Source organism: Penicillium paradoxum, assembly GCF_028828445.1.
Source record: "Penicillium paradoxum strain IBT 22861 chromosome Unknown utg000003l_segment0_segment0, whole genome shotgun sequence".
NCBI classification, from domain to species: Eukaryota; Fungi; Ascomycota; class Eurotiomycetes; order Eurotiales; family Aspergillaceae; genus Penicillium; species Penicillium paradoxum.
The window spans coordinates 244,356-269,658 of record NW_026643181.1 but is presented as its reverse complement, the minus strand read 5'-3'; the positions used below and the strand labels follow the sequence as shown (position 1 = coordinate 269,658).

The 25,303-nt window shown below is 50.4% G+C and overlaps 8 protein-coding genes across 8 annotated transcripts; 3 read left to right on the top strand and 5 right to left on the bottom strand.

The window, feature by feature from the left end:
• Positions 1-749: 749 nt before the first annotated feature.
• N7457_002038 (translation initiation factor 6) lies at positions 750-1,915 on the bottom strand (the record flags this gene model as incomplete). Its single annotated transcript, XM_057173084.1, has 5 exons — positions 750-1,107; positions 1,205-1,393; positions 1,499-1,585; positions 1,751-1,822; positions 1,881-1,915. 5 exons carry the CDS (start codon positions 1,913-1,915, stop codon positions 750-752), a joined length of 741 nt encoding a protein of 246 aa, XP_057033235.1.
• A 2,142-nt stretch (positions 1,916-4,057) lies between these two features.
• On the bottom strand, positions 4,058-6,617 carry N7457_002037 (uncharacterized protein; the record flags this gene model as incomplete). The annotated part of the gene is made up of 4 exons (XM_057173083.1): positions 4,058-4,795; positions 4,848-4,952; positions 5,007-6,478; positions 6,527-6,617. The coding sequence occupies 4 exons, from the start codon at positions 6,615-6,617 to the stop codon at positions 4,058-4,060; spliced, it is 2,406 nt and encodes an 801-aa protein (XP_057033234.1).
• A 2,168-nt stretch (positions 6,618-8,785) lies between these two features.
• On the bottom strand, positions 8,786-9,943 carry N7457_002036 (uncharacterized protein; the record flags this gene model as incomplete). Its single annotated transcript, XM_057173082.1, has 1 exon — positions 8,786-9,943. One exon carries the CDS (start codon positions 9,941-9,943, stop codon positions 8,786-8,788), a length of 1,158 nt encoding a protein of 385 aa, XP_057033233.1.
• A 1,660-nt stretch (positions 9,944-11,603) lies between these two features.
• On the top strand, positions 11,604-13,099 carry N7457_002035 (putative UV excision repair protein (RadW); the record flags this gene model as incomplete). The annotated part of the gene is made up of 7 exons (XM_057173081.1): positions 11,604-11,621; positions 11,684-11,731; positions 11,794-11,869; positions 11,950-12,029; positions 12,094-12,414; positions 12,464-12,928; positions 12,983-13,099. The coding sequence occupies 7 exons, from the start codon at positions 11,604-11,606 to the stop codon at positions 13,097-13,099; spliced, it is 1,125 nt and encodes a 374-aa protein (XP_057033232.1).
• A 1,031-nt stretch (positions 13,100-14,130) lies between these two features.
• On the bottom strand, positions 14,131-15,993 carry smp3 (glycosylphosphatidylinositol-alpha 1,2 mannosyltransferase smp3; the record flags this gene model as incomplete). The annotated part of the gene is made up of 4 exons (XM_057173080.1): positions 14,131-15,076; positions 15,151-15,278; positions 15,330-15,712; positions 15,885-15,993. 4 exons carry the CDS (start codon positions 15,991-15,993, stop codon positions 14,131-14,133), a joined length of 1,566 nt encoding a protein of 521 aa, XP_057033231.1.
• A 964-nt stretch (positions 15,994-16,957) lies between these two features.
• Positions 16,958-17,670, top strand: skpA (SCF ubiquitin ligase subunit skpA; the record flags this gene model as incomplete). The annotated part of the gene is made up of 5 exons (XM_057173079.1): positions 16,958-17,006; positions 17,062-17,147; positions 17,210-17,377; positions 17,434-17,603; positions 17,664-17,670. 5 exons carry the CDS (start codon positions 16,958-16,960, stop codon positions 17,668-17,670), a joined length of 480 nt encoding a protein of 159 aa, XP_057033230.1.
• A 984-nt stretch (positions 17,671-18,654) lies between these two features.
• On the bottom strand, positions 18,655-19,285 carry N7457_002032 (60S ribosomal eL39 domain-containing protein; the record flags this gene model as incomplete). The annotated part of the gene is made up of 3 exons (XM_057173078.1): positions 18,655-18,703; positions 18,901-19,001; positions 19,124-19,285. The coding sequence occupies 3 exons, from the start codon at positions 19,283-19,285 to the stop codon at positions 18,655-18,657; spliced, it is 312 nt and encodes a 103-aa protein (XP_057033229.1).
• Positions 19,286-20,908: 1,623 nt separating this feature from the next.
• mdr1 (ABC multidrug transporter Mdr1) lies at positions 20,909-24,931 on the top strand (the record flags this gene model as incomplete). Its single annotated transcript, XM_057173077.1, has 1 exon — positions 20,909-24,931. The coding sequence occupies one exon, from the start codon at positions 20,909-20,911 to the stop codon at positions 24,929-24,931; it is 4,023 nt and encodes a 1,340-aa protein (XP_057033228.1).
• Positions 24,932-25,303: the final 372 nt, after the last annotated feature.

Sequence of the window (25,303 nt, the reverse complement as noted above, 5' to 3'; positions counted from 1 at the left end):
CAAAGGGGCAACTTACCAAAGGCGTAAGCAACTTTTAGCGGTTTGTCTTCTTTTTGTCCTTGTGCGTTAATACCCAAAAGCGAGTGAGGGCGCGAGAATCTTGAGAAGAAAAGGGGGAGGGTGATCTGAGATTGATATCTCAGCAGCCTAAATTATCTTTACTTCTAACGTGTTGTTTTGTGCCTTTCTTTTTATCCTTTTTTTTTTCTTTGTCTTGCTTTGTATTTGTTGAAATACCCTGGGCTATATGGTGCCCTATGCCGCTATCATACATAGTTTACATCAATCCAGCCTGTGTTGAGCTGTGGATCTCTTATATTCTTGGATCTTGATTTACCATATGTACGTGTATATGCATGGATGTGAATTAGAAGAGTAATCACTGAACATTGGATCTATTATGGTTGGACAAACAGAGCTATGGAGTCTGCAGGTACAAGGAGTTGACCCAACAGACCAGGTTAAGATCAGGTCTATCAGGATGGATATTATCAAGTGTCAACATCTAGATCTTGATTTTCAATGCTACTACAGATTCCATCCATCATGCATGATTCATTCGAGTAGATGCAAGCGTGAGCATTACAGACTCCCAAAGAAAAACCCATCAGACCGAACAGAACAGGAGCACAGAGCCGAACAGAAAAAAAAATACCAGTACTTTCAATCAAAAAATCATTCCAGCGTGAAAATAAGAACAGGATCATGTACCATGAAGAGCTCACCACAGTGCAATCTAAAAGACCAATCTAATAGAAACTCTCCACAATACTATCCTTATTAACACCAGCCCCGGCACCACCGGGTGCCATCTCGCCAAGTCTGAACACGGACTCAACAACGCTCAGCTCGGTGGCTGTGGTGTCCAGACCGGTGATAGCGAGCCAGTCGTTGACGACCATACCGGCACCGACGACTGGGGAGCCACGGTTGACGGAGCCAGCAACGAGAGGCACTTGCAGAAGCGAGGACAGCTCGTCCTGGTCACGGATTGAGGTCTTGGGGTGCACAATTCCACCTTGGTTTGAGAGGGCCATGTAAGAACCTGTGAGGACGTTGTCGGCAACTGTTTGGCGGAAGACTTCTACGCCAAGGACATCGGCGATGCTGTGGAAAGATGAATGTCAGTTTCGGAGAGGAAAAAAATAGAAAAAGCTTAGCTAGAGGTATTCGGTCCAAGCATGGAACGCTGGATGGTACTCACATCTCTTCAGTCTCGCGCTCCAGATCGGGGTGCACGATTGCAACATGATCGTTACAGCAGATGACATTTCCAAGCGCGGAAAGGCGCTCTTCTATGCGTTGGATTTTTACTTCATCCGGAAGCGTGTTGCGCAGGTGTTGCAATTCTTGATCTGTGGTTGTGGTGGGAACAAGGAGACCTTTGCGGTTACTGAATGCGAGTATTAGCAGTTGGTTTTTTTCTTTTTTTTCCCCTTCATGTTTCCTTTTTTGGAAGAAAAGGCTGTTCATTTAGAACTGGCCGTGTCCAACTCACCCGACGATCAGACGACCAACAATGCGGGTTCCAGCGATAGTTGCGTGGCAGATGGGAATGACATCTTGGAGTTCGGATTCGAAGACACTAAGGTTAGGTGTGAGCTGAGTTCTTGGTTAGATTGGGGTAGAGGGCAAGAGTTGAGATTTGAGATTTGAGATGGTACGACGAGAGCAACGGCATCCTCGAGCGCACAGCATATCTTCCAATACCATTCTCAGTTCTCAACCCAACAGCCCCTAATCAACGCACCTGTAGAAGTTCTCGGAAGCACCAACTGCAACGATCGCGTAGGCATTGGTCAGGCAAGAGAAAACGCCGACCCTAGATGGAAACCGTCAGTCTTTCAACCCTTGCTTGATCTTGCATATATGCCACTCACTCATTTGAGTTCTCGAACTGCGCGCGAACAGCCATGATGCTCAGATTATCAGAAGACGTGCAAAGAGCAGAGTTATGTTGGAAGGAAAAAGGTTTGCGGTGAGCGGGGCGGGGTCGAGAGAGCAGCGCGGGGCAGAAGCAACAGAAACAGCAACTCAGATCGGTCTTCGGAAATCTCGAAACTCTTGGATTTGCAGAAGAAATGCCGAGAGATAAATAATTACAGAGGCGTGCGATTCAACTGAAAAAAGATCAAAAGCTCGGGCCAATCAGAATCTCGCCTGCGTTGGCCCCGCCGGAGCCGCAGAGGCGAGTTTGGTGGGTTGCTATTATGTACTGCTACTTGTTTTTCTATGGTAATCAATACGGAAATACATGTACTGCTACCCCATGTCAACTGACTCATTCTGTCTCATCCTGACAATGATTCATTCTGCGACATCGAGACTTGGTCAGTCCACGTCTCTCATATCCACACTGCGTTGTTCATGCAGAGCCACGAGCCCAAGGTCAGAAGACTTGGCAATCGGATATTTCATCTGGCGCCTGCTGCGAGTCAACCCTCGTCATCCTGCGTCGCTGCACATGCCTCTATACTTCCAAGCGCATGCATGAAATCTACACCTGGATTGCACTTGGATAGGGGAGCCCTCGAGACGATTTGCCATGTCTCGCCTGTTCCTTTATTTTTTTGCCTTTCAATTGACATACATGGTCCTCTATCTCTGTTGAAATATCAACCGTGCCAGATACAGAAACCGCTTTGAGAGATCTATACAGATCAGAATGCTCAACAGGCATGATTCTCAATTGCCACCTTCACGACATCCACAGCCTTACCTCCAAAGCCATAAGTACAAAGGCAAAGAGATAGTTCACGCAAATGCATCTTCAACCGTGCTCGCAACTTAACCTTGACCATTATGAAAGCCTGGGAGTATAGATCTCGATTTGATGCTACACAACTTCGTATAGAAGTCTTCGGTACGTTAGTAAAGACCTTCCTCTCCAATGTCCAATAACTTCCTCTACATTCAACATATCACCATGAGGATCCATTGGTCACCCCCTATCCCTCTCACCCCAAGTCTACCACGACAAATATCTATCGACCCGTCTTCTCAGCGGAGCTAAGTCATTCTCTAAAGGAATTTGGGTAGTACATCTGCAATACCGAGTCCAAACTCAGCGCGACTGCGTAGATCGTGGTAGAGTACACCACCTGGACCATAGCAAGCCCGTCATTCAATGCAGACACTCGTCATGCAAAACAATTCTCCCAATCCAATCCAGCATTAATACCAAAATCCCACGAGCATGCTCCTCTGGTCTATATGTTTGGATCTAGAAGGTCGTTCCGGGCCTTTGCTTCAACTACCATGTGGATAGCGGGTCTGTGGCTCCGGTAATCTTCGGTCGCTGCCCATGCTTTCGTTCGTTTCGCGGGGGTAGGGATATATGGCCATGTAAATTCGGCTTGTGGTGAAGGTATCGGCTGGATGAGAAGAATTGCGATATGACAGGTCGTAGACCCGGGCTACGTTAGTAGTATGTATGACCAGATCGAAGCCGACAGATGTGCTCGGCACCTGGTGATTGTCTTTTGTAGATCATTTGACGGTCTCTTTGGCATTAGTAAGACAGTAAAGGTTCCATGCCGTTATGTTGGAACATCTATGTTTCTGGGTGAAGGGAGAAAGCAAAGTCCCCGACTGTGGTGTGGAGGTACTTTGATCCCGGTGTCAATTCCGACTGGTCGAAAGCATACATGTACATATCGGGGTGTTTTGTTCAGTTGTGCTGTAGCTCGATTTACAAGGGGATTGAGACCTTGCCACATGGAGGTGCTTTATTTAGATGGCTCTTGCCGATCTGTGTACTTTGCTGTTCACTTGCAATTTGATGGTATTGAATGCATCCTCAATTTTATTTTACTTTCACATCATATCAAGTCCATTTCACCTATTTTTTTGAGAGGTATTCACTTTGTCTTCACACAGACAGTCATTACATGCTACTCAGGTACTTTTACTACAGAAACAAATTTAACAGAAAATCAATTTCATTCCTGATGCCCTCCCCACCCCTATCCCCACTCGGGGGGGAAGGGCATCGACTGTACAAAAAAGTATTGGTATCAACTCGGGGAAACGCTACACAAACAGAAAGCCGGCCGGTCTAATACCGGCGCGGCGGGGGCGGAGGGTGCGAGCCTGGCGGCGGCGGAAAGTACAAGGAGGGCGCGTGGCCCTGGGGCATGTAGCCCGGCAGAGGAAGACGCGCGAAGTTCGAGCCCGGGGGTGGGGGCAGTTGCGGGGGGCCGTTCATGGCGAACGGATCCGGCAGACCCAACCCCAGACCCAGCTGCTGGCGCGCGGGAAGAAGGCGTCGCGGCTGCTGGGTCGGGGTGGGCCGCGGGAGGATGAAAGGAGGAAGGCCCCCCGTGTGGGCGTGGGAGGGCTGGGGGAGGAGCGCACGGTGGTGGGTGCTCGGGTCGGTGCGCATCATGGGGAGATGTGGGGGCAGGGGCTCCAGGGCCGCATCTGCCAGGATGGAGAGAGCCCGTGGGTGCACGGGAACCTCAGCAGCACCATCGTAGCTCACGAATTTGCCGGCTGATTCTTGTTCGTACATGTAGTTTGCGGCGTGGATGATGCTGGTGAAGGCTCCCTTGGCACAAATGCGCAGGGCATCTTCATCGGTAATTTCTGTTGGCGCAATCTCCTCATTCAAGCGTCCCATGCGTACTCGTTGGACGAAGTCATCCCAGCCCTCCTTCGCTGCCACAAAATCAACTGCCCCTTCCGGGTCTCGAACTGTTTCCGCGGTGAATCCACGCTCCACCTGTCTAACCGCCGTCTCGCCATCTCGGAACATGAACTGCTTCACGGATTGCTCTGAATCCGATGTATCATACTGGAGACTGGTTAGCTGTGGTTGCGTTTTGGGATGTCATTCAAGTACTTACCTCAGTGTGCTCATCGTCTTCTGCCACTCTGCGCCCTTGGATCAATGCCATCATCTTTCCCATGAGCATGGTGAGTGTTTCCTCCTGAAGTTCCTCAATGAGATGCTGTTTCTGAATGTTAGTATCATTCAATGCCAAAGAACTTGGATCTAAACTTACCATTGTTGTATCTTTGAGGATGTGGAGTTCACCATCTCGCTTCCGAACCGCCAGTGCATGGTCGGCTTCGTACTGGGCGTGCAGTTTGTCGATTGCCTTCTGTTGGTACCTATCCAGATCCCGCTGGATTTGAGTGAATTCAGGACAATCTTTGTGTGCATTTTTATCGCGTGCAATCTTGTGCATCGACTGTTCGGCCATGAAACTCAACGCAATCTGCTGAGCCTGACCAACTTTTTTAAAGAGCGCGGCCATTTCCTCCTGGCGGCTCTTGGTGGGCAATGATTCCGGGGTAGGTGATGGAGTGCGGCCACGCCAATTCTCGGCGACGTCCCAAATCTCGTCTTCAATTTTCTTGCCGCCGCGTTTGGCATTGGCGGCCTTACCACGACCGCGGCCTCGGCCACCTCGAGTCTTCGTAACTGCTGCAGGTCGAACTGGGCCGACGAAACCACCGCGACCACCGCGACCACGGCCCCGTCCACGGCCCCGACCTCGGCCTCCACGGGCTCCACGGCCTCCACGGCCTCCTCGAACAGAGGGGATGTAAGCAGGGTTGTCAAATTCTTCAGAGGGGACAGGGATGTCCTCGGGAGATGTTTCATTCTGTGTGTCCATGTCTGTGCCATTTTGCAAATGGCTCTCAGGGGTTCCTTCATGTTCAGTCTCTTCAATTCGCAGCTTTTTGTTCAGAACATCCTCGGAATCATAATCCGGGGATTCATCTTGTGTTCCCAGTGACTTCCGCTTGCGCATGGTTCGAGGCGAAGACACGGCGCTGAATGGCGCTTCTTCAAATGCAGCAATGGTTGGGCTTTGACTGATAGGAGTCTCTCCAACCTTTGTTTCGGTTGGCTCGGAAATATCGTTTTTGGTGATTTCGATTCCATCGGCCATGCCCTCGGCAGGCTCGATTTGGGTGCCCCCAGGCGACACTGGGGCCGAAGCAATAATGCGAGGTTGGGGGGATTGGGAGGTCTTTTGGAAAGGAGTTTGAGACTTGAAGTCCTCATCGTAATGAGAATCGTCCATGTCGTCATCTAGCTGGCTGGCTTCGGTATCAACGACCTTGGTTGGGGAGACGTCTTCTTCGAAAACACCATTTTCGCCGGGCTTTAGTCTTGCTGATTGCCGCGTAGTCCGCGAAGACTCAGGAACAGTCCGGGGATGCCGGGGACGTCGAGTGCGAGGGGTCTCTGGTTGCGAGACGGCACTGGGTTCGTTTTCATGTTCATGTTCATGTTCATGATCATGATCCTCATGCGGGATGTCATCGAGATCTTCTTCATCAGCATCGACGTACTGGAGCAGTTTCTCTGCAGGAACTTTAAGTTTGATGATGCGCGAGCGAACTTCTGTGCCCGGCGATTCAAAGCTCGGAAGACGGCCAGGAAGACTGGCACGGCCACGGCCGCGACCTCGTCCTCGACCACGACCTCTCCCGCGGGTAGCAGCGGGAGCTAGAACTGGATCTATACATGGGGTCAGACATTGGACCGAAAGGAGTGGGATGAACCTACCTTGAGCTGCGCGGCCAGATCGCGTAGAAATACTAGGAGTACGAGTGGCAGGCTGTGCAGCCGCACGATTTTTTTTAACTCTTCCCACCATCGCTGTTGTCTTTGGAAAAAGCCAGTGTTAGTGGGAAAATCGATCCAGTCACAGCAAGGGGTGTGGAGAGCAACACGGGTAGGGGAAATCAGGGAAGATTGGGGGAAAATTGAATCAGTAGATCGGACGTAGGATGCAATGGAAGGGGGGATGGAATCGAGACTTGGAAGCCAACACCGTGTGCGGCTTCAAAGAAAAGAAAAATAAGGAAGACAGTAAGTCCAAACGGCTTTTAGAAAGGAAAAAAAAAAAAAAAAGGTACAAAGTCGCGAGTTTGCTAATGCAGAATGCGAATGCAAAAGGAAACGTCACTGGCAGTAGACAAAATGGCAAAGGCTTGGCAGCACAAGAGAGAAGTATGACCAGACCGGATAGAGACCATAGCACACAATCCCAGATGAAAAGAATCGAAAGGACCAAAGGCGCAAAGGCGCAAAAGCGCAAAGGCCAAGGGACAGGGATTTTTGAGGCTGCGCGCCAGGCCAAACAAGATACGAGACAGGGTAGAAGTGTGGGGGAATTGGAAGGGGGAAGGGAGAAGAAGGAAAAAAAAGCCAGAGCCAAAGAACCGACTTACCAAGCGATGGGGGATGGGAGAGCAGATGAAGGCGTAGACCGAAGTAGAGAATAGAAGAGATCTACTCCGTCCTGCAGGATGTGACCGGGTGGATGGGGAACACGAGAGGTAAAAAAAAGAAGAAAACGAAATCCAACGCCAGAAAGCAGGGTGTTGGATGATGTGTAGATGAAGAGCAGGACGTTCAGGACATTCAGGATGTTCAGGATGTTCAGGATGTCCAGGACTGTAGATGTAGGAGAAAAAGGAAAGTTGAAAAGAAGAAGGGAAAAGGGAAAGGGAAAAGGCCAAAACAGTCGGATTATGTAGAGCACCTGGCTCTCTTTCTCCTCTCCCCAACCCTATACCAGGCTTTGATTGTCGATTCAATAGCGATGCTGGATTGCCCACTTGTCAATTGTCGGATTGTTCACGCTGATTCTGCTCCATTGCCTCCATTGGTGCTCGGGGACTTTTCCGTGACTCGGCTGAGGCTCGGGACGCCAACAATAGAGGCCTTTCAGCCCTGAATCGGATTCACAGAGCGGACTCAATAGCTACAATCCTCCCTATCTCGGTGTACGGAGGACAATACGACTACGGAGGACAATCTATAGAGCCCTATACTGTAGATTCCCACTTGGTATCTCTGATCCCCAGCCACTTCCGGCACACAAATACCGGAGCTTCTGGCCCCGTGAATGGAGCGCGATTGATATTCAGAGTATTGTCAGATCGCTGAGACTCTCTGCATTGCTGCCTTCCATACAACTCTCTTGAAAGAACCGATTGTGCGCACGCTTCTCCTTTTTTTTTTTTCTCCCAATATATCTACAGAAAAATATACGACCCACTTAGTCGGGTTGGGGACGGATGCGGCCATGTCGCAGCGCAAGGAGCCAAGTTGCCCTGGAAATGGACTTTTCTGTTCGGCCATACTACCTTGGTGGAATCCACTGGTCTCAATCACTGGCTTTTGGCGAGCTGTGACTCCTTCGTACTGTCGTTGTACAAGTTGGCGGACGGAACTAGAATTAATCGGCCATTTATGCCTCAGTTCGTGGTGGCATACAGCGAGATGCCTCCAATGGCCTGGGAATCCCATGAGCTCCAGAGAATCGGAGAGACTCGACATAGCCCACACTACCATGTGCTCTCCTCTGATCGCCGGAGAGAGAAGCACAGGCCTACCCGCAGAATGCCGACTTAAGTATACCCAATGGCCAGTTTGGCCGGGGTTCCGACCACGAGAATCGCCTTCATAGATGCATCTAGGAACAATGATTATGTTGAGAACGTCGAAAGATCACATCGTGGAGGATCTAGGTACCAAAAAAAACACGAAAAATTAAAAATGGTAATTGATGTCACATTGCACTTCGATATATACTTCCAACCATTGAGTACATGCAGAGGCAACTGGAATTCGTGTCAAAACAAAAATACAACCCCAATTATACCACCCGGCCATTCCAGGGTATTTACATCAGGTATAAACATCCGTCATATACAAGCAAAACGCATACAAAAAGACAAAATAAAAAAAGGGGAACACAAGGAAAAACATCGCAAGTCATGTAATGTAGGTCAGGATGTACCCGAGGTAGATCAATCACTTTTCATAAGGGGATTCGTTCAAGTCATATTTCTTCTCCGGCAGCAATTGCGTAAAGCTGCCTCGAGCCTGGTTGCCTCGCCCCTGGCTCTCATTCACCTCCAAACCCCCGGGCAATGGGGAAGGCGTGCGCATGTTCTGGTCGCGGAGCGAGCGGGCAGATCTCATGCGGGTGAGCGTTCCCGCTTGGATGGTTTGTCCCGCGCTTGGTGAAGCCTTGACGATGGTACCAGGGGTGAAAGTTGGAGAAGGGCAGGGGCTTGTTGAGCGGAAAAGAGGGTGGATATTGTTCTCGCTGAAGGGATTGTATTCCCACGTTGCGCTATTGGAGGCTGACTGGGTTGGAGAGTCAAGATGAAGCGTTGAAGCGGAAGTAGTTGGGGAGGGCATTGGTGGTTGTACCAAGCTATCTAATGAGAGTGCGGTTGGTGAATTGCGGCGCATACTGGGCATGCTGCGAATGCTGTTGGCGCCCCGGAGGAGGGAACGAGTATCCCGGTCTGGGAGAGTATCGGTTCTATCCCTTGTCAGGGATGGAGTGGGTGAGTTGCGGGTTGATGAACTTGTATCAATCGAGGTGTTTTTCTCTTCTTTCGTGCTTGAAGGGCAAAGAGTGGCATCTGAGTAGCGGCTGGACCGTCGAGGGAATTTGCGGAGAGAGGATCTTTTTGGTTCGAATAGCTCTGATAAATCGCATACTCGAGGAGCAGATGGGAGAGGACTCGGGCTTTTAGAGATATTATTGAGCTCTTGGGGATAGGCTTGCGGCCATTTGGGATTGGACTTTTCCTCTGCTAGTGTCAAGGCGAGGAACCCGCAGTACACGCCTTGCGTGAATACTGACAGCGCCCAAAAAACAGAGCGGACGACGAAAACGGAGCCCTGAGGACTCATTGCCATTGCTCCCGCAGATGCTCCGGCGGCAAGGAGTAGGTAACCGCCGGTGAAGTAAATCCATTGTAGACGGCCAGTTTGGATGTTCTTATGGTGCAGCAGACCAAGGGCAATCAAGGCCACGCAGCTCACTGCACTCAAAACGATTGAAGCCACATCTGGCGATGCTTTTGAATAGGCATAGCAGACACCGTTGAGAACAGTGGCAATCAACGTTAAGAGCAATGAGGCTGCCGCCAATGAGTAGGATAAGGAGGACATGGCGAAGATAGAACAAAAGAAAGACTTGGCGCAAAGAATGGCCTGCAAGTATAGAAAAAGAGAGTAAGAGAGTGTCTGAGAATGTCAACTGTTGGCAGACTGCCAATCCAAGACGTTCACCAATGCACGCAATGAGTTTGAGAAATCTGCGGAATCACTGAGAAGGGACATGTCAGTATTTATGAGCTGGCACGCGTGGATGCAGAAGAGGGTTCGCGACACGGAACGGGGCGATGCACATCGCAGCGTGGCTCAAAGTATATCGATCGGGGAAGCAGTTCATCGCAACCTGTCAATTTTCCCAAAACAGATCGGTCTGATCCATCCACCCAGCATGATGGTTAAGAGTATGTAGATGGGACTGGACCAGGCAAGGATCGCATTCATTGGCTGCGGAAGAGGGATCCCGTCACTGGAGCTGCATAGTGGGACCGGATATTGACAAATGTCGAGCTCGCAGCAATTGGAGGCGAAGTTATGGTGCCTGACTCCGGGGTAGGGCACTGGAAGCCCAGACCGGACCTGCAGAGTACGAATCCGATAGTTCGGTCAAAGTCACTCACAATGACACTATCTATCTGACCCATCATTCGGTTGTGGATGCGAGCATTCGGTAAAGGTGGCAGATCCTCCCTCCCTATCCCAATAGCGCGGTTCCAATGTGATGTATCCATCTCCTTAGGGACAAAAAAAGCTCCGCGCTTCCCTGGATGCTTCGGCTGGACCGATCTGGGCTAGGCATAGCGTCAGTCCTGGCAAGTTTGAAGCAGATTCTATAGAATATATAGATCGATAGATACTCCTTGACGGGATATCGTGACCTGTCCTGCAGGAATATAGTGTCCAGGTTGGCGGATCATCTAGAAGATCTGTCAATGCAATTCGACAACCAATCTGGGAGAATGGAATTAATAAAATATGCCAGAATGAATGGATAGATTTGTGGTTTCTGCTGATTTCTCATATGTAATAATGTTCCTTTTTTTTTCTGTTGCTTTCTCTGAGTGGATACAGTGTGTGCGATGTGCTCCGTACTCCGTACAACGTACTCCGTACACGTCCGTGCTACTACTACTCCGTACGGAGTACTCCGTAGGGGGTGCAATAATGGCCCCTCGAACTCCAGGGCTGTTATATAGGCTTGGTCCAGGGCATCATTCGAGGAACTTATTCCCGAAAGATCTTGATGTCATTGGGACCAAGATGGAAACAGATCTGCATCCCCAACATATCAATTGACCGTCGGTGCCTTCGGCGTCAGATGTTGTCATTGAGGCTGCCAGTAGGCAACCGGCTTGGAATCAAATGAATTTTGTAGACAATCCAGATTGGTTCATGTACGCCGAATGAAGAAAGCCATATTCAGGCAGTATAATAACAGCCTGGTAAGATCCAGAGGCTAGAGCCCAAAGGTGTCAAAGGTTGGACAAGTGTTGTAGTTGGGGGGGGTCATTGTCTGAAGGCGGTCACCGCACTCTGGTATTCATCATCGTCACTCGGATCGGCTCCCCTCCTACTTTCTTTCCTTCGACTTTTCTTCGACTTCATCGCTGAGAGGATCCTTTGCATCAAATCTCGGTTCTCCCTCCCTCGCATCCCAATTCCTTATCTTTCGCCCCTATCCCTTTTCTCCCTGGCTGTAATCAAGAAAAGCGGCAAAATGAAGCTCACGTTCAAGGTACGAAAACTTGTCCTTGAGGTCCCCATAACCACAGATTGCTGACAATCATCGATCAATAGGACCTGAAGCAGGAGAAGTTTGTCATTGATGTCGAACCTTCTGAGACTGTACGTTTCTTCCCTTCGCCACAACTACCCAGCTTTATCGAGTGCGGGGCTCACCTGTATAGGTTCGCGAGGTCAAGGTCAAAATCGCCCAAGAGAAAGGCGAGTATGAAGCAGAGCGCATGAAGGTTATCTACTCCGGTATGTATTGCCCCCTTCGATGGAGAAATCCTTCGTCCATGGCGCCATGGCTTACATGCTTGTTTTTTTTCTCTCTACAGGAAAGATCCTTCAAGATGACAAGACCGTTGAATCCTACAACATCCAAGAGAAGGACTTCCTAGTGTGTTTGCCTTCAAAGGTATGTGATAGATCTTTTCTAGTGTCATTTTGACGACGAGTCCAAATTGACCATTCATTATCAGCAACCCAAGGCCCCCGCCCCATCCTCCCAAGTGCCTTCGACCCCGGCTGCCCGAGCTCCCGTGTCAACACCTGCTGCTCCTCCAGCTCCCCAGGCTGCGACTGCTCCTCCTCCCTCTGCAGTTCCTGCTACTCCCTCACCGGCTGGTGCGGCTCCATCTACTGGACCCGCCTTCGGAGATCCTTCCGCTCTCGCCATGGGCTCTGCCGCTGAAGGCGCAGTTGTCCAGATGGAGGCAATGGGTTTCGCACGCACTGATATCGACCGTGCCATGCGGGCCGCATTCTACAACCCCGACCGTGCTATCGAATACCTTTTGACTGTAAGCGTTTGTTGGAGCTTATACCTCGAATTTGAGCTGATCACCACAGGGAATTCCCGATAATATCCAGGAACAGCAGCAACAACAGAGACAAGCCTCAGAGCCAGCCCCTACTGGCGCTGCTCCTGCTGCCCCTACCGGGGGCGATGAGCACCTGAACCTTTTCGAAGCCGCTGCCCAGGCAGGTGGTGAAGGCGGTGGTCGTTCTCGTGGCGCTGGTGCTGGTGCTGGTGCCGGTGCTGCTGGTGGCGAGGCTCTTGGTAATCTTGAGTTCCTCCGCAGCAACCCCCATTTCCAGCAGCTTCGCCAGCTTGTGCAACAACAGCCCCACATGCTTGAGCCTATCCTGCAGCAGGTCGCCGCTGGGAATCCCCAAATTGCTTCGCTCATTGGACAGAACTCCGATCAGTTCCTGCAGCTCCTCGGCGAGGAACTCGAGGACGAGGAGGGTGCTCTTCCCCCTGGCGCGCAGGCAATCTCGGTTACGGAAGAAGAGCGCGATGCTATTGAGCGTGTATGTTGAAACTCTACCCGCATTTTCCATTTCTTAGGACTAACCTACCCCCAGCTGTGCCGTCTGGGCTTCCCCCGCGACTCGGTCATCCAGGCATACTTTGCCTGCGACAAGAACGAGGAGCTGGCCGCCAACTTCCTCTTTGATCAGCCTGATGAGGACGAGGACTAAAGAGCTAAATGTGCTCTCCTCTCCTTTTTCTCCCTCCCCACCCCCCTTTCTTTCCTCTAACGTTATGTTCTATGATGAATACCAAGCATGCTGCTGTTTGAATTGATTCCCATCTCTCCTCACCTCAGATCCCTTCCCATGAATACGAATCAGTGCTCAGCTTGGCAGGTCTGAGTTTCTGCTTGCTGAGTGTGGACTTGGCTTCTTTGCATCCCGCTATCTCCCTCTCCTCCAACACAACTGTCATGTATCTACCTTAATGGGCAAAATGGGACCTGTTCGCTGGATATAGCGTCCGAGTAAGCGCGTACGACTGTACGGAGTAGACAGCGCCAAGTCACGATCTTCGATTTGGTCATCTGGTAGGCTCCTCATTTGTGATCACGTCGATTTTATATGCAAGGCAGACCAGGCTCAGATGACCTGTAGATGGAATGTGTAACTACCAATCTGCATGACTGGGAATATTTGGCTTACTACTCCGTACCTTGAAACGACAAAGACTGCTCAAATCGCCACTCATACACGTTCAACGCAAACCATCTACTGCATACATAACATATGTATATCTCATGCCGGCTCGAGGGCTCAAGATGTGGCTGTATACCTCTCCTATCGCGCTTATCGGGTTACTGTTTACATAGAGGGCCGTATAGATGTCCTCAGCTGACCAGCTTAAAACCAAAAGGCAATAAGCTAGTGAACAAAATGGAAAATGGAATGATTCCAGATATAGGTACACGTAGCCTACAGAACAATCCCAAAAGTCTCAACTTGATCCGCGCCCACCAATGCAGAAGATATATGGACCCCGTAACCCAAACATACATCGAAAATGTCCAAGAAAAAAGAGAGATGGGCAGTCAGTGTATCCATTTGAGAAGTCATCTCCCAATGAGGGGTAAGAGACAAAATAGATAACTAGAACTAAAAGCCCATCGAGGCTAGTGATTCATGGTTACAAGGCCCCTCCACGGATATTACTTCGAGGACATCCAGGACCAAGAAGTAGAAGAGAAAAAAAGAGAGTTTCATTTGCACGGTCGTCGCACAGACCAAACTCCCAGTCCACGACGACCAACGACCCGTTTCAGGGTCGGTATGATCCCGTCGTCGCCAAAGTCCATGTCATCTAGGTTCAGATGCTGGCGGTAGGACCAGACTGGATGGAGTCGCAAGTTCTGGTCCTGGCTCTGGCTAGTAGTGACGGAGTATTGATCGAGGAAGTCGGCCGAGATAGGCGCGACTAGGAACACGGAAGACGGGTTCAAGCAGTCTGGTACAATCTGCTCCAGCTGCTGTACCATATCCACTCCCGGTATACCCATTAGATCCACCGTCTGGATATCTGTGGATTGGTTGTGTCCACCGAGAAGCCACAGCGGCGGAGAGTATGTCTTCCACCAGAACACGGTTGCTGAAGGTAAGTGGTGGGTTGTGCTGGCCGAGACGATATCGCGCATCGCTAGCTGCGTGGGGACCACGCCGCCTTGGTGATAGATGCCCATAAGGAAGCCCATGGCTGCGTTGAAGATAACCCATACACCGAGGAGGAAGCGAGAGCGACGCAGCGGAACGCAGCTGAGGAGGAGAGGCACAGCTGGGAGAAGGAAGCGTGGTTCTTGGTGAGGGAAGAGTGAGAGGAGCATTGTTGCGGAGAGGGCGGAGAGGGCGCGCACATTGCGCATCCATAATGGCACCAGCGACCAGTTGAAGAGGGAAACCAACATGACTATGTAGGCTGGGCCGAGCAGTTGGAACAGATTGGCGGTGAAGTGTTGATGATGCGGGTGGAGGCCGTGCTGGGCTAGATTGGAGGTATCGCTATTGTAGAGGAGATTGTTGAGAGGGGTTATGATGGGGTTGCGGAGTGTATCGCAGAGGGATGCTGTCGGTCGATAGAAGGTTGTGTCGGTGTAAACTGCGACAAACGAGAAGAAAAGGCCGAAGAATAAGAATGTCACAAGCGAGGCAGGTCTGGGGTGGACGATGGAATTAGTACATGTGTAGAAGCCGATATAGCGCAGGTCGGTTTGTATCCATTCACATACTTGCGCAAGAACTGAGGAAGCAATTGCAGACCGGGGAATAGCAGGAAGGCCGGGAAAGTGATGCGATTGAAAACACCCAGCACGGCGATGAAGGCGAGTACAGCATGGGAGAAGAAGTGGGAGTGTCGCTGTAAGTGAAGTCAGCACAAGCTGCAGAAGTCCAAGCTTTGTTCTCGCACCTTGTTCTCAACAATGCGCCGAATCAGCACCAACCCCCAAGCAACCAACAGGGTCTCGAGACTATTGGAGAATGTGTGCGTCTGATATGTCCAGGTGACATACGACGATGCCACCAACACCACCGTCGCGCGCCGGTGACGCGGGGAAGGTACTAGCTCATAGATTGCCCAGTCTTCCAACACGAAGCTTAACAAGAACATTCCACCGCGTAGCGCATAGTAGACCAAGTGGGGTGGGGCGGTCCCCTCTTCGATCTCGGTATAGAACCATTTCAAGAGGGTCATCGGCAGCTCGTAGGTCGCCCATAGTGGGAATATACTGCGAATGGGGTGTTCAACAGTGAATTCCCATGGTAGCTTCGAAGGAAATGAGAATATGCGACCTGTATTTAGGCAATGTGGTCAATATTATTTTTCCCTCGTATAGGGGAGTTGCGGGACTGCCGGATCGCGCTTTTTTTTGGGGGGCGCAATCACAACAAAAAATACGAACGTGTAGTTGTAGTCAAGTTGTGATCGCATGCCCTTAAAAAATCATTGGACCATTAAACACACCTGCAAAGAGCTCAGGGCCCTGGAAATTCTCATCGGGATGTAGATAGCTGGGGGACAGCGCAAAGTACACGCGAATCAACAGTAACAGTAAGTATGTTCGTCGCCACATGTTCGCGGGCACATAGGAACATTATTAGAAAGAATTAAAGAATTAAAGAACGAACCGGGGATTAGCCCGAAAAGAAAAAAGAGAAGCGAAAGGAGTGGAAGGGGTGATCTAGGTAAGCGACTAGAAAGGAAAAGTAAAGTCGAGGTAGACGCGTATTGGACGATGATATCACCCACTTTGGCCGACTTAAGCGGTGTATGCTAGATTGAGTCCGAGAAAAGGCCATATTATATGGGCTGATAGAAGGCCGTTTCCGAGTCTTCCACTCCGAACATCCTCTGAAAATAGTCTTTGATCGGTGTTTAGACCCGGATGGAGGACAGGCCTATTCGGTAGACTAGAAGATACCATCAGATACCGAGTTGATAGATCGACCGCCATAAGAAACAAAGAAGATTTTGCATCTACTCGAAACAACCTAATCGCAATTAGGCATGGCCCGATTCCGAGTTCAAGTGTTGATTTCCTCGTTGGGGCTTATAGTACGGAGTACTCCGTATGGACCTCCGGGCTCAAAGAGTCGTAGGCATAGGCAGCATCCTGGGTTCCCGCCAGCTAGTGTTGGAAACTAGTATCCTTTGAGGATCTATGAGAGCATAATGAGTCAAAGAGGGAGGGTTCCAAGGTTCTTTGTCCATATTTCTAGGCAACTGTAGGAACTAAGAGACGGGGGCGCCTGCTGGAGCCTCGTTGGCCTTAGAAAGCGCCTTAGGTAAGAACCTCTTTAAACCTCACTTCCCGCCATCTGCTCCGGACATCTGGGTTATTTCCAACCTTCTACGGTATCCTACCTGGTTTTCACAATTCACATCGCAACCTTGCAGACCGTTTATTTCACGCATCTCACACACCGGATTATTTCTTCTCCTTGTCAGTCACGTCCCCACTGGACCGCCCCGCACCATTTCAAATCGACAAAGCTAATGCTCCTTTGAACGACAGTCCCATCTACACTATCACCATCATGAGCGCAATCACTCTCACCAGCTCCGATGGAGTTGACATCTCGGTCGGTAAGTTGCCTTCCCACGCAGCATATCGCAAATGGCGCTGACAGTTCCCGAATAGAGCGCACCACCGCCGAGCGCTCTGTCTTGATCAAGAACATGCTCGAGGATCTTGGCGACTCTGGAGAGGCTATCCCCATTCCCAACGTGAGTATCAATCTGGTTATTACCCCCTTTCAGGATCAGAGTGCTGACACCAATCCATCCAGGTCAACGAGGCCGTCCTCAAGAAGGTCATTGAATGGTGCGAGCACCACAAGAATGATCCCCCTAGCGCCAACGATGATGATGACAACCGCCGCAAGACTACCGACATCGATGAATGGGACCAGAAGTTCATGCAGGTGGACCAGGAGATGCTCTTCGAGATTATCCTCGTACGTTCATTGTGCTTTCGTTTTGCTTTGGAGCGCATGTACTGACTGCTGTTTAGGCCGCCAACTACTTGGATATCAAGGCCCTCTTGGATGTCGGCTGTAAGACAGTCGCGAACATGATCAAGGGCAAGTCCCCAGAGGAAATCCGCAAGACTTTCAACATCCAGAACGACTTCACCCCCGAGGAAGAGGACCAGATCCGCCGCGAGAACGAGTGGGCTGAGGAGTAAGTTACAGCAACAGTCTTCTTGGATCGAACTCAGGCTGACATTTCCAACCTTTCTAGTCGTTAAATGGAAGCTTGCTACCGGCTGTCTTTAATCAAACAGAAAATGATATCTTCATGGCTTGTTACGTGTATTGTGGCCTTTGATAGGTATCTGAGAGGCGCGATCACTTTTTTGGGGGCGTTTTGTTATTTTGCTTTTGACCTTCAAGTTTTGAATTTGCCAAAGTATCGCTCCCCTCAGATATGGTTTACGATATTTGCTTCAAAATCCACTTCCCCGAAATCAGCAGTGTTAGATAGCGGGGTTATAGAAGCCAATCTTCCCTATCGAGTTTCATAGTATTATGACGCCTGCCAAGTCTTCCACATGGCCACAGATCCAAGACTGTACTCCGTACTACAAGGCATGATGCGGAGTGTACAGAAAGTAACACTGTCATCAGGAACAGACAACATGCAAGGGTGCCCATGCAGCGTCCCAAGACCTACAGCCATCAAGACACTTCGAAATGTAGGCAAAAGGACATTCAATTCGATTCAATCATATTTTGTATCAAAAAAGAAAATCCCCCGCCACGCCAGTCCTACAAGCCCGCCCTCAGCAAGAAGACGATCACCCCACACCAACAGTACCTCTGCAAACAAATAGAATCCGGGCCCGCCATCCATATCGATGCTTATGCGTGTTCGAAATGCAGCATTCACCCCACTCGGAAACGTGGAATAGAAGCCATTTGAAGATTAAGAGGGAAAAAAAAAGCAGGCACCACCCAAAGCAAGACCCGGATCAAGATTGAAAATTGAATTTTTTTTGTTTGCAACTGCACTCAAGAGTAGTTCCACATCCACTAGCGCTCTCAAGTTCATGGTGAAGGCATGTTGTTCGAAATTCGGTTGTGGGCGTCACGTCATGAAGAGGTTTTCGAAATAATCAAAACCCTTGAACCACCCCGCACAGACACACTTCGTTGCCATATGACATCGCGAGCTGAAACTGGGGCTTTTGAGAATGGCCGGACGGAGGGTTGCGAATACACTGAGGGTCCGCTTAGACCTTCAGGGTAGACTTACGCCAGTGGCGGCGCTTGGCGTTGTATCTGTATCAGATTGCATCAGTCTCATGTTCGATTCGCGTTGTCTGTGTTTCCTGTATTCTCCATGCTTGGGGTTCGTGCGGTCGGCGAGTGGATAGTTGTGTAATCCTCTTCTCTCGCTCGCCCGCTTTCACTTTGGTTCCCGCACATGACGATCCCGGATGCTTAAATGGACTTGGATCTCGAAAGGTGCGATTTACCTGATGGTGTTGCCGGTGCGCAGACGGATCCACTGGGGGATGGGGCGGTTCTGACGCTGAGCTTTGGCAAGCTTTTGCTTGGTGCGGAAGGTCTTGTGGCTCTGTGTACGAAATGACGGGTTAGAATTTTGTTTCTCGAATTTGCAGAATTCTGACAGGGCGGCGACGGCGACGATGGCGAGGGGATTTTTTCGAGTATGGCGTGGACAGGTTGTTAACGTACCGGCATCTTGAAGGGTTGATCGCGACGGCGAGCTTGTTGGATGGACGGATGAAGTTGTCGACCTTCGGGTGTGGATGATTTGTGTGCGGCAGGGCTTGGCTTCGCTTCGGTTGGGTCAGGTGATGTGGGTCTTATGCCTGAGGCCACAAGGCTACAAGGCATGAACATTGAAATGTCAGAAGTGGGGCCCAGTGCCCAGGCGTCACAGTTGCGCATTCATGGGCCACGGTACTTCCTACGGACTCTGGCCACGAGTTGTACGGTCTACACGACTCATTGCATCTGATACCTCAGTTGTCTTAAAAAATGGGATCAGACTCCCGGTGCTAGATCCTCAGTGGTGTCCAATGCACTCATGTTCCAGGGTTAGTCCTCGAAGCCAAAACCTCTACTGATCAGCGCCAGGAACGTTACATGCCGCGACGAGGCAATTGGATTGTTGAGGCACATGTCCACGTATCTACCACGTATCTACATTATATAGCCATATCAAACTATTACAAACCCTGAGGAGCGTCTGTTTTCTGCTAGAGGGCAAATCGTGAAACGCTTTGCCATCGAGTCTGCTACATACCAAATACATCAGTTGACTTTGGCCCAGAAGGAGAATATTCAAAACATTGGTGCATAAAATGATTCGGTTCATGGATATTCCGTAGGGGTGTAGGCTTCAAAGCCTGATGCCTAGAACCATGCCCTTCAAGGTAGGTCCAAGCGCTCAACAAGATCAGGTCAATTTGGTGATCAGATACATACTCAGTACTCCGTACCTACCAAGGGTTCCCATGCTGTGATCTACCTGTTCTCTTGACATGGTTGTTCGGCGGAAAGCTTAGGCACCGAGGCGTAAACCCTATCTCCGAGCCAGTTTCAAGAAGGCGGCTTACAACAAAGGCGTGCAGTCCGAATGTATACGTCAGTCCCCCAATTACCAGAGCAGGCATATCGTGACAGCCCAGGGCTTCAGGGCCATTCATATTTCGTTTAGGCACCCTTTTCTGTGCGACAGTAACGGATCAAAGTTCGGACCAAAGGGGCGAATGTAATCATCTGCGACATTCAATGAGTCAGTAATCCACTTTGTCGTATTCGTTTCCGTTTCCGGGTTTGACGTGTTTTGCGTCATGATGAACCTGGGAAGCTTTGGAGCCTGCACAAGGTACATTGTACGGAATATATACGGAGTTCGGGGTAAGACGGAGATAGTAATACGGCGCACAGCACACTCTGAATCAGCCCAGCCTCGTGGGAAAAAGGTAATATCCCGTGGTAAGGTTCCCCAGAAAGGGGGAGATAGCCCCTGGTGAACACCAGGAATATGGAATGTGGATCTGGTGGTCCGTATGAAGTACGTGTGCTCCGTACGGAGTATAGAGTACGGAGTACTCCATGCATATACCGGATTCGGAGCAATCGAGGCCCAGACAGTCCAATAGCGAGATGCTGGTCAGCCCAAGTAAATTGGTTTGCATAAAACATCGGAGTCCGGAGAGCCGACCCCACCGGACGAAAAGAATTAGGTGTACTCCGTACTCCGATCAAGTGAAACAAAATATTGACATCTGATTTACATCCCTTCTTCCCCTTGTTCATCATTACTCTTTCGTCTTCGTATTGGTTTCGGGTTTCGGATTTCTGGTTTCTGGGGCTGATCTCCCTTTGAATGTTGTTCGCTTCATTCCTATCTGTTTAACCTGGCTATCCCCACCTTATCCACAACCTAATCTCTTCATCTTCAGTCCTATGGAATAGGGGCTCAAAACGAGGACCCAGCATTGACTCAAGATGCAACAGCCCGAAGAGGGTGTGTCGGCGGTTGAGAAGGTGGTCGAGGACCCTCAACCCAGCAAGCTTGACGAGAAACTCGACGAGAAACTCGGCGAGAAGCCCGGGAAGCGGGATTCCGATTCCGCCTCCACATCAACTGTCAAAGGAAATGAAAGCAGTACTCCAGTCGCGACAGAGGAAGATGCCCTCTACGGTCATCTGCCACAACATGAGAGGGATATTCTCAAGCAACAGCTAGATGCGCCTGCTATCAATATCTCCTTCATTGGTCTTTATCGATATGCCTCCCACATGGATCTACTCATCCTTGTGGTCAGCGCATTATGCGCCATTGCCGCCGGTGCTGCACTGCCGCTCTTCACGATTCTCTTCGGCTCCTTGGCAACGGCCTTCCAAAATATCATACTTCGCACGATCCCATACGATGAGTTCTACGACCAGTTGACCAGCAACGTCCTGTACTTTATCTACCTTGGCATTGGAGAATTCGTTACGGTGTACATCAGCACCGTGGGCTTCATCTACACCGGAGAGCATGTCACCCAGAAAATTCGAGAACACTATCTCGAAGCCATTCTGCGCCAGAATATCGCCTATTTTGATAAGCTTGGTGCGGGCGAAGTAACTACCCGTATCACCGCCGACACGAACCTCATCCAAGATGGTATCTCCGAGAAAGTTGGCTTGACCCTAACTGCCATAGCCACGTTTGTGACTGCCTTCATAGTTGCCTACATAAAGTACGCACCGCTGGCTGGTATTTGTACTTCGACCATGGTTGCTCTGATGTTGATCATGGGCGGGGGATCCCAGTTCATCATGAAGTTCAGCAAGCTCTCCCTGGAAAGCGCTGGGGCCAGTGGCACGGTGGCGGAGGAAGTTATCAGCTCCGTTCGTAATGCGACTGCATTTGGTACTCAGGACAAGCTCGCGAGGCAGTATGAGGCGCACTTGCTTCAAGCAGAGAAATGGGGCGTGCGCCTGCAAATGTCTCTCGCAGTTATGGTCGGTTGCATGTTTGGACTCATGTTCATGAACTACGGCCTGGGCTTTTGGATGGGATCCCGATTCCTGGTGGATGGTAAGGTTAATGTTGGACAAGTCCTGACCATCTTGATGGCTATCCTCATTGGATCTTTCAGTTTGGGCAACGTCAGCCCCAACGTGCAGGCCTTCACCAACGCCGTGGCCGCTGCCACCAAGATCTTCACGACCATCGATCGTCAATCACCGCTCGACCCCACATCCGATGAAGGGATCATCCTTGACCATGTCGAAGGTCATATTGAGTTCCGCAAGGTGAAGCACATTTACCCCTCACGCCCCGAAGTTACAGTAATGGAAGATGTTTCACTTTCCATGCCTGCCGGTAAGACAACCGCGTTGGTTGGCCCTTCGGGCTCTGGCAAGAGTACTGTGGTCGGTCTGGTCGAGCGGTTCTATCTCCCTGTCGGTGGCCAGGTGTTCTTGGATGGACACGACATCCAGACTCTCAACTTGCGCTGGCTACGCCAGCAGGTTTCGTTGGTCAGCCAGGAACCCATCCTATTCGGCACAACCATATACGAGAATATCCGCCATGGGCTGATTGGAACACGCTTCGAACACGAGTCCGAGGAAAAGATCAAGGAGCTTATCGAAAACGCCGCCAAGATGGCCAACGCCCACGAATTCATCAATGTTCTCCCCGAGAGATATGAAACCAATGTCGGCCAGCGTGGTTTCTTATTATCTGGGGGCCAGAAGCAGCGCATTGCCATCGCCCGTGCTATTGTCAGTGATCCCAAGATCTTGCTTCTTGATGAGGCCACTTCCGCTCTGGACACCAAATCTGAAGGTGTGGTCCAGGCAGCACTTGACCGTGCTGCCGAAGGCCGCACTACTATTGTCATCGCCCACCGTCTATCAACCATCAAGTCTGCGCATAATATTGTTGTCTTCGTCAACGGAACTATTGTCGAGCAGGGTACGCACAGCGAACTGACTGGACATGACGGCCCTTACTTCAAGCTTGTCGAAGCCCAGCGCATCAATGAGGAGAAGGATGCAGATGCCCTGGAGGTAAATGAGGATAGCATCGAGCACATGGCCAAGTCTCATATCGCACGTGTCAAGTCTATTGCTAGTGGTTCAACCATGGACAAGGAGGCAGAAGCATTTCAGGATGATATGCGGCGTCAGGAATCTCGCAAGTCCGTGTCCAGTATTGTTCTTGCGAAGAAAATTGCCGAAGGTGGCAGCAAATACTCTCTTTGGACTCTAATCACGTTCATCGCGTCTTTTAACAAGGAAGAGCGACTGTTCATGGTCATCGGTCTTATCTTTTCTGTACTCGCAGGTTGTGGTCAGCCCACTCAAGCATTCCTGTATGCCAAAGCCATCAGCTCACTGTCCCTGCCCAAAGATCAGTTCGATAAGCTGAGATCAGATGCCAACTTTTGGTCTCTCATGTTCTTCATTATCGGTATCGTTCAGATTATCACTTTTTCGGTCCATGGCATCTCCTTCGCCTTTTGCTCTGAAAGATTGATTCGCAAGGCACGCAGTAGGGCTTTCCGGATCATGCTCCGCCAGGATATCAACTATTTCGACCGTGAGGAAAACAGCACCGGCGCTTTGACCTCTTTCCTCTCAACTGAGACTAAGCATTTGTCCGGTATCAGTGGACAAATTCTTGGAACAATTCTGATGACTTCGACGACTCTCATCGCTGCAATTGTGATCGCGCTTGCCTTCGGATGGAAACTTGCTCTCGTTTGTATCTCCGTCGTTCCTATCCTCTTAGGCTGCGGTTTCTATCGCTTCTATATGCTTGCTGCATTCCAATCACGTTCCAAGGCTGCCTATGAGCGATCTGCCAGCTACGCCTGCGAGGCCACATCCGCTATTCGGACCGTAGCCTCACTCACCCGTGAGACCGATGTTTGGTCAATATATCACGGCCAACTTGCTGTACAGGGCCGCGCTAGCTTGATCTCGGTGATCAAGTCGTCGTCCTTGTATGCAGCCTCGCAGGCATTGGTGTTCTTCTGTGTCGCCCTTGGCTTCTGGTACGGTGGAACCCTTCTTGGTCATCATGAATACGACATGTTCCGCTTCTTTGTGTGTTTCAGTGAAATTCTGTTCGGTGCTCAATCTGCTGGCACGGTGTTCTCCTTTTCCCCAGATATGGGCAAGGCCAAGAATGCCGCTTCCGAATTCCTCAAGCTGTTCGAGCGCCGGCCTACCATTGACACGTGGTCCGAAGATGGTGAGAACCTGGACCACTGTGACGGAACCATTGAGTTTAAGGATGTGCACTTCCGCTACCCGACCCGTCCCGAGCAGCCTGTGCTCCGCGGTCTGAACCTCACAGTCAAGCCTGGCCAGTACGTTGCCCTGGTGGGTCCTAGTGGATGCGGAAAGAGTACTACTATTGCCCTTCTCGAGCGTTTCTACGATGCCCTTTCCGGTGGCATCTACGTGGATGACAAGAACATCGCCGACCTGAATGTCAACTCCTACCGCACCCATCTGGCGCTGGTTAGCCAGGAGCCAACTCTATACCAGGGTACTATCAAGGAGAACATCTTACTCGGTAGTGCCAACGAGGAGCCTACTGAAGACGAGCTAGTCAAGGCCTGTCACGACGCGAACATCTACGACTTCATCATGTCTCTTCCCGATGGCTTCAACACCATTGTCGGTAGCAAGGGAGGCATGTTGTCTGGTGGCCAAAAGCAGCGTGTGGCCATCGCTCGTGCTCTTCTCCGCAACCCTAAGATCTTGCTCCTGGATGAAGCAACCTCCGCGCTTGACTCCGAATCCGAGAAGGTTGTCCAGGCTGCTCTGGATGCTGCCGCGCGCGGTCGCACTACTATCGCTGTCGCTCACCGCCTCAGTACTATCCAAAAAGCCGACATCATCTACGTCTTCGACCAAGGCAAGATTGTTGAGAGCGGTAACCACACCGAGTTGTTGCGCAATAAGGGCCGCTACTACGAGCTGGTCAACCTCCAGTCCCTCGGCAATACAAACTAATTCTTTTGCTTTTATCTCTTTCCTGTCTGTACAGATACCCATCCCCTTGTACCGCCTGTCTCCTCCTGATACTTTTACCCTGTCGACTTCTCTTCTATACCCCTCCCTCCTGTACCTCACTATCTGTTCTCGCCTATGTTCACCATCTCTCCCGGCTCTATGTACCCCGTGATGCTCCCTCTTCTTGTAATAGATTATTTGGCTTCGGCGACAAGTTATTCTCTCCACTGTTATCTCCTCTCATATTAAGAGAAATGAAAAAAGACGTTGCAGGAATTAGGAATAGATGAATACAATGAATTTCAGCTCAATGACACCCAGTCTGCTCCAGACTCCTCCATTTTATGCTATCTCCGGCCATCAATCAGGGTA